General features: G+C 44.3%; 1 protein-coding gene across 3 annotated transcripts; it reads right to left on the bottom strand.

The window, feature by feature from the left end:
• Positions 1–260: 260 nt before the first annotated feature.
• On the bottom strand, positions 261–6,327 carry LOC100193015 (uncharacterized). 3 transcript variants are annotated; one of them, XM_008682866.4, is made up of 3 exons: positions 5,666–6,327; positions 763–1,255; positions 261–687 (listed from the first exon to the last, which is right to left on the bottom strand). In XM_008682866.4, the coding sequence occupies exons 1-3, from the start codon at positions 6,053–6,055 to the stop codon at positions 467–469; spliced, it is 1,104 nt and encodes a 367-aa protein (XP_008681088.1). In that variant the 5' UTR covers positions 6,056–6,327; the 3' UTR covers positions 261–466. The 3 variants fall into 3 exon arrangements, with proteins under 3 accessions (XP_008681088.1, NP_001131655.1, NP_001345451.1); NM_001138183.1 differs by having other exon boundaries at positions 288–663; positions 763–1,251; positions 5,666–6,258; NM_001358522.1 differs by having other exon boundaries at positions 288–663; positions 5,666–6,225.
• Between the last annotated feature and the right edge of the window lie 532 nt (positions 6,328–6,859).

Below are 6,859 nucleotides of genomic sequence, written 5' to 3'. Positions count from 1 at the left end.
CGTTTGCCCGCTGGCCGTTATTGGTGCTCAACAGCTTAGATTCTTGGAAATGCAACGGTTTCTCTCGATTATTCGATTGTCGCTGAGATCGATTGGTGGTATTCTCGCTTATATATAAGCGAAACTAAACACGCCCACAATACAGAGCTGTGAGGTTGACAGGATATGCATGACGTTACACCAGTTCTTTCAATGACGGCATAGTTTCTAGCTTTGAGCTTGAGATGACACGGCGGTACACCAAAGCTTTGAATGAAGAACCAGTTTAGCATTTTAGCAAGATGAATAACGATGGAATCGATAGATGCGATGCCGTCTCTCTAATTTCAATGTACACACGTCGTCGTTACAGGACACGTACATTCAAATCACAAGTGTAGTACATTTTCTGTGATTACGACAAACCTTTGTGTGCTTTCATTTTTTTCTTTTAATTCCTTCGATAACTTTGAATACTACTACTACGTTACAGGACGCCCTCTTGGTAGCACACTTGGAGCGTGTGGTTGGCCATGAGGCGGTTCACTTTCTCCGTGGGGTGGAAGGCGTCCCAGAAGAGGTACTTGCTGGCGTCGTCGCAGGTGAGCGGCGAGTCCTCGTTGCACATCAAGCCCATCTCGAACTTGCCTGTCGCGCAGCACCCCTCCTCCACGTTCTCCAGCCCTGCATTGCATGATGGCGACGTGTCTGAGCAGGTTAATTACGTAGAGATCGATCTAATTTATTAAACGAAATAAGGTTAATTGGTGCATGCATGCTCACCAAACTTGTCTGGGTTCGTGATGAGGTCGAGGAAGCTGTCGTAGACGGAGATGTAGACGAGGCTGAGCTTGGGGAACTCGTCCCTGAGGCCACGCACCATGGCCTCCAGCTTGGCGTTGTAGCTCCTGGCCACGTCGTTATACTCCTCGACGCAGCCGCCGCCGCGGAACGCGTTGGTGGTGCGCTCCAGCGGCAGGCAGCCGATGGCGGCCAGCCCCGCGAAGGTGACCCTGCGCGCGCCGAGGCGGTGGATCCGCGCCAGGAACGCGCGCGCGCCGGCCACCAGGAAGTCCTCGAACTCGGGCACCGTGAACTGCGCGAACCGCCCCGTGGCCAGCAGGAAGTAGTTCTCCAGGAAGTCGTTGGTGCCGATGCTCACCACGTGGAGCGCGCCGCGGACGATGGCGGCGGCGCGGGACCGGCCCACGCGCGCGCGCAGCCGCCGCTGGAACTCCTCGTAGTACTCCACCTCCTTCCACAGCGGGATCACTGACTAGTGGCACGGCGTTGGTCAGCGCATAGTAGTATACTGTATGCAGCATGCCGGACCCCCGGCCCCGGCGGTTCAAGACAAGACGCACGCACACGGACAGTTTGCAGTTGTAGTATTTGGTGAGGTGTCTTAATGTGCCACATGCATGCGTGCATGCATGCACTGACCATGGCAGCTGTCGCTAGCGTGGAATCTCTAGCTTGTCAATGCAAGCGTCGTGGGCTGCGACTGCGACCTGCTTCCAGAAGAACATCAGTACTAAATGCAGGCCGGCAAAAGTGGTTGGCATGATCGAGATCGACGAAGCTGAATGAACTGCACTGCACATCTGCTGCCGTCCCGGTCCCGGTCCGGACTCCTGGCCGTTCGTCTGCCGCCTCACGACGAGGTTACTTACCAAACGGAGCAGGCAATGCGGTACACCAGTGTCGTAGGGAACGGTCCAACTGGGACTGCTGGTCCATATCCATATATTCTTCCTACCATCGCCATGAGAGGACCGGAAAAAACGGTGCAGCTTGTAACGAATTGAATGTGCTGACTCTCGATGACACATTCAATTCTTGGCTCAACCGACCGACTCGAGCAGAATCCTTCTCTCTTCGTCCCTGTTTAGAGCTGATTTAGTGACTAAAGAATAGGAGAGGATCTATAGAAGGCAATCAACTTCCTATTTAATTTTGAATAGGAGGATTACTCTCTATAGAACACTTCCAATTATCTGTCCACTGAGCGTTTATTTGGTTGGGTTGTGGCTGTAAAAATATCTGTTGTGGGCTGTACGAAAAGCTGATGTGGGTTGTGAGCTATAAAAAGCTAAAAACCATTTGGTCGAAACCACTAAAAATCGTTAAAAGTTCTTCGATATATGTTTTCACAGTTTTATCCAAAAGCCACTAAAAGCAGATCCAGGGGTCCTTTCATTTTTGCACTACGAGAAAGTTGACTTTTAGAAAAAACTGCTTCCTCGATTCAGTCGTTTGGTTTGGCTCTTAGCTTTTAGGAGTAAAAGTCAAACCCAAAAATCAAACCAAACACAACCTAAATCATCCCTTATTGTGTCCAGCAACCTCCACATACCACACACCCATCTCCGGTCTCTCTTTTCAGAGATGGCGTGCATCCACATCGTAACCGGACAACGGTTGTTTTTAGCGTGCATCTGTCTTCTCAGCAGCCTCTCTCTTCGCCTCTCCATCAATGACTAAAACGGACTAAAAAGTATTAAATACTTAATGACGTGCGTTAAATATTGTCCCTAGAATATTGTCATTAAAAAGCATTAAATATTCTTTGGTCACTAAATACAACGGTTGTTTTTTGTCCCTAAAATACTTTATTTCATTTTAGGGGCTAAAATTGACTAAAAACATTAAGGCTCTGTTTGGTCCTTTAGTAACCCTTTTGAACTTTAATAACTAAACTTTTGTCCTAGAATATTGTGTTTGGTTCTGGGACTAAAACCGACTAAAAGTATTAAATATTGTGTGTAAAGATAAGATTGCCTCTATTTAATGCAGATGGCCCAGTTCTAGGGAGAGGACTAGTTAGAGCATGCACGTACAATCCACATAAATGACACATATCTTAAAGGGTATCAAGTGAGTAAGTGCAAAAAAACACGAGAGACGTATTTTGATGAAAGACCGTCTCTAGCACGGTTCTCTAAATCTAGATACGGTTTCACACATACAACCCACATAAATGAGTCATACCTTGATGGGTCTAGTGAATAAGATTCAAGGCTTAGGTACATTAGGTTGTATGAATGAGTTTTTTAGGTATATCTAGTATTTAGAGAACCGCAACATAATATCTAGGTGTACATGCCCTTAAGAGCAAATCTTGTAAGGCCCTGTTTGAATGCACTAGTGCTAATAATTAACTACTAAAATTAGCTGAAGACAACTAAACACCTCAGCTAATAGTTTAACTATAGTTGCTTTTAGGTATAGACATCCAAACATCCCATCTAATAGTTCATCCAATTATTAGCTACACCCTCAACTATCCCTCAACTATCCATTAGTTATTAGTTAGTTCAACCTATCTAAAATCATATATAAATAGTCAGTTATTTTTTAGCCAACTAAGGGTCTGCTTGGACTCATGGTGCGAAATTTAGCACTACACTTTTGATAAACTTTAGCACATGTAAATCCAAACACGAGTGCTAAAATATGCTAAAAGATGTTAAAAATGAAGTGCTAAAGTTCAACACATATTAGTACTTTAGCTCTTTAAGGAATGCTAAAGTTTAGCACGTGAGATCCAAACAGGTCCTAATTCTAGTAGCAATTTTTAGCCAGCTAACCATTAGCTCTAGTGCATTCAAATAGGGCCTAAAAGTGCAAGTTTAGTCACTTTTAGCATTCCCATGGTGACGAAGGTCTAAAGTTTGCAAGGGGTTCTTTTAATAATCTTGTTTAACACTTTAGAGCATCTCCAACAATGCCCTATCTTTAAATATAGGGCTCAACCCATAAAAATAGCTATAATATAGTATTTTTATCAAAAATATAGGGCGCACCATGAAGTGGCCCAAATATACTACACCTCATATTAGTGCCCTATCATTGTTTCTATATCATTCTCAACACTTTCTCTCTTAATAATGTAATTTACTTCCTAAAATATATGATTTAGTGCTTAATTTTTGGAGCACAATGTGTTTTTAGTGCCCTAAACACTTTAAATAATATAGTTTTTTTAATTTTTGGGACACTATTTTAAGCCACCTTGTTCAAGATGCTCTTAAAAAATAAAAGTGACTAAACTTTAGTCACTAAAATTTATGAGATGGAATATAATGGGCCTTAACTATTGTGTACAAAGACAAGATTGCCCCTAATTAATGGATTGGTCTAGCTCTGGCTTGCTTCCTACCTTGGGCACATCCTATAAAGTGCAAGTTTAGTCACCATTAGTCACTCCCTTGATTACTATTGGACTAAAAGACTAAAGTTTAGGAGGTCTACCGACCTGTTTGGTAGTTTAGGAACTAAAAGTGACTAAACTTTAGTGGGAACCATACATGACTTAAGTCACCTAATTATAGTCAATTAGCTGTTTAAAATAAAGGAGCTAAAGGAACTAATGGTTTGAGAAAAGACCATAATGTCCTAACCGCCTAGCTCTTCCATGCCTTGTGCACGTAAACAATGGGTAAAAATGACTTTGTCATTTGTCCAAAGAGTCTAACTAGATGTATGTTTGGAACCCTAGAGCTAATTTGGATCTGGTTGGATTTTATGTGTTAAACTTAGCCCTATCAAATGGAGAGCTAAATCTCAGCATATGGGTAATGTTTGGATGTAAGGTCCTATTCCAAACCTCTAGAGCTAATTGTTAGCTAGCTAATAAGTTATTGGTTGATTAAGGAACCTAACAACTAATAGCTATTTGAGAAGTATAACTGTCAATTAGTTAGTTTATTAGCTGACCCGTTCTAAACCTCTTAGCTAATTTCAGCTGCTAACTATTTGTTTTAAAGGTTTGAAACATGGTCTAAGTGCAAAAGTTTAGCACATGGATATAAAAAGAAATCTATTACCATAATTAATGCGGGGTGGGAGAGAGAAAGAGTGGGTGTGAGAAGGGTATGAGATGTTTTTTTCCTCATTTTGGACCACTTTTAGCTCACTTAAGTTTATACCCCGAATGAGTTAAACTATTAATTGGTGTCAAAGTTCAGACTTTACTTTTAGCACCCTTTGTTTAGATCTTTAAGTGCTAAAGTTTAGATAAAAATGTAGTACTAAACTTTAGCATCATAGATCAAAACAAGTCTTTAATTATTAATTGGTGGGCTAATAATTAGTTCTAATCTATCAAAGAGGCTCTGAGATCAAACATTTCTCTGATTCTATCAATTGCTTTTTTAATTAGTTCTAATAATAGATTTTTTTCTTTTACAAGAGACGAAGGCCGTAGTTGTACTCTATGAACAATACACAATTCTCGATGCATATAAGTTTGTGTCATACATATCCCAAATACAAGGCCAGTAATTAAGTGGGAGTTCCAATTTTTTCAAGATTCAAAATTCCATGTGTTAGAAATAGTGCACATAAGTTTCATCCTGCTCAAATTCATTTGATATCGTAAAACTTTCATCATCTCTTATCGTTTATTCCATACCATATCAACATATTTAATGCCACCAAACTCTGATAAAACTCTTGTTGAGACGGTCTAATGCGCGAGCAACACCTACACTCAATCAAACTGAAGTGTACGCAGGTAAGCCACACACTTCTCTGCTTTGGAATGCGGATGGGCCGTGCACAATTCTGTTCTGCAGAAATGCTTGTGTGGCGATACTATTCGGCAGTGAAGACTTAACGAGCACAGATGATGGATCGACAAAGAACAGCAAGTATCGGCTGGAGGCGTACGGCGGAGACTTACCAAGACTCCGGCGGTGGCGTTGTCGATGCCGGTGCCCGCGGACGCGAAGCAGACGCCGCGCGCGAAGTCGTCGATGCCGTAGGCCGGGTCGAGGTAGGCCGGCACCAGCGGCGGCAGGCCGAGCGCCTCGGAGATGAGGTCCGGGGGCAGCCGCCCGTTGCCGAACCGGCCGGTGGCGCGCGGCCCGCCCGGCATGTCGCGACCGTAGGGCGGGAAGTCGGCGCGCAGCGGGGTGGGGATCTGGTTGTTGTTGCCCGTGTCCACCGTCGAGTCCCCGAACACGATCACCGCCGGCACCCGCGGCGCCGCCCGTGCGACGCCGACGCTACTCGCCGTCAGCAGCAGCAGCAGGAGCGCCGCATCCGGCCGAGGACGGCAGGTTGGCGCCATTGGGATTGGGACTTCGGTTAGTGTGCGAAGCAACTGACGGCGAGCGGGTGTCGTTTTGAAGGGTGCGCATGCGCTGGTTTCTTGGCACAATAAATGGAGGTGAAGTGGTGAACTGGTGGGAACTGGGAAGGGAACTGTGGCGACAGCTAGAAGACTGCAGAGCAGGGGACAATCACAAGCGACGTGTCTGTTGCGTCGAGTCGTCGCTTTGGGTCTTGTTGGCTCGAAGAACCGCAGCGCTGGATCACCTAGCTAGACGGCTTGATGCTGGGCCGCTGCCATCTTGACATCACACCAAGCTCCCAGTCTTCCCTGCGTCTTCAGCTATCTAGCAAGATTGCTTCACTGAATTGTCATTATCTTTTCTTACCCTTTCCTGAAAAAATCTGTAGATTTTGAGTGTTATCTTGTCCCGAATAGGCAGCCGTGAGCAATCAGTTTTGCCAAAAATGGCTCAGTCGGTGGCTTGTTGCAGACATTTGTCCCGAATAGGAAGTAAGAAATTTTCTAGGAGCACAATCATATGGGAAGACTTTTCTCCTTCAATATCTCATGGCATGATTTTAAGCAAGCAATATGCAATATATGTATGAACCTACTGTAAGTACAGCAGCTCATGTCATTTTAATGGCTTTGTCGATATTCCTTTCAAAATCGCTGCATGTCAAGGTTTTAGCATTTTATAGGTTATGCCCTCCTTGCGCCGTGCTCAGCAGAGCATGCTCATGATCGTGCATAATATTGTTTTACATTATAAAGTGCACTGTATACAGAGTAAAGTTTGAAATAGGGAGTGTGATAAGG

This window comes from Zea mays, chromosome 5 (assembly GCF_902167145.1).
Source record: "Zea mays cultivar B73 chromosome 5, Zm-B73-REFERENCE-NAM-5.0, whole genome shotgun sequence".
In the NCBI taxonomy this organism is placed as follows: Eukaryota; Viridiplantae; Streptophyta; class Magnoliopsida; order Poales; family Poaceae; genus Zea; species Zea mays.
Note: the sequence above shows the minus strand (reverse complement) of the source record. Positions and strands in the feature narration are given on the sequence as shown.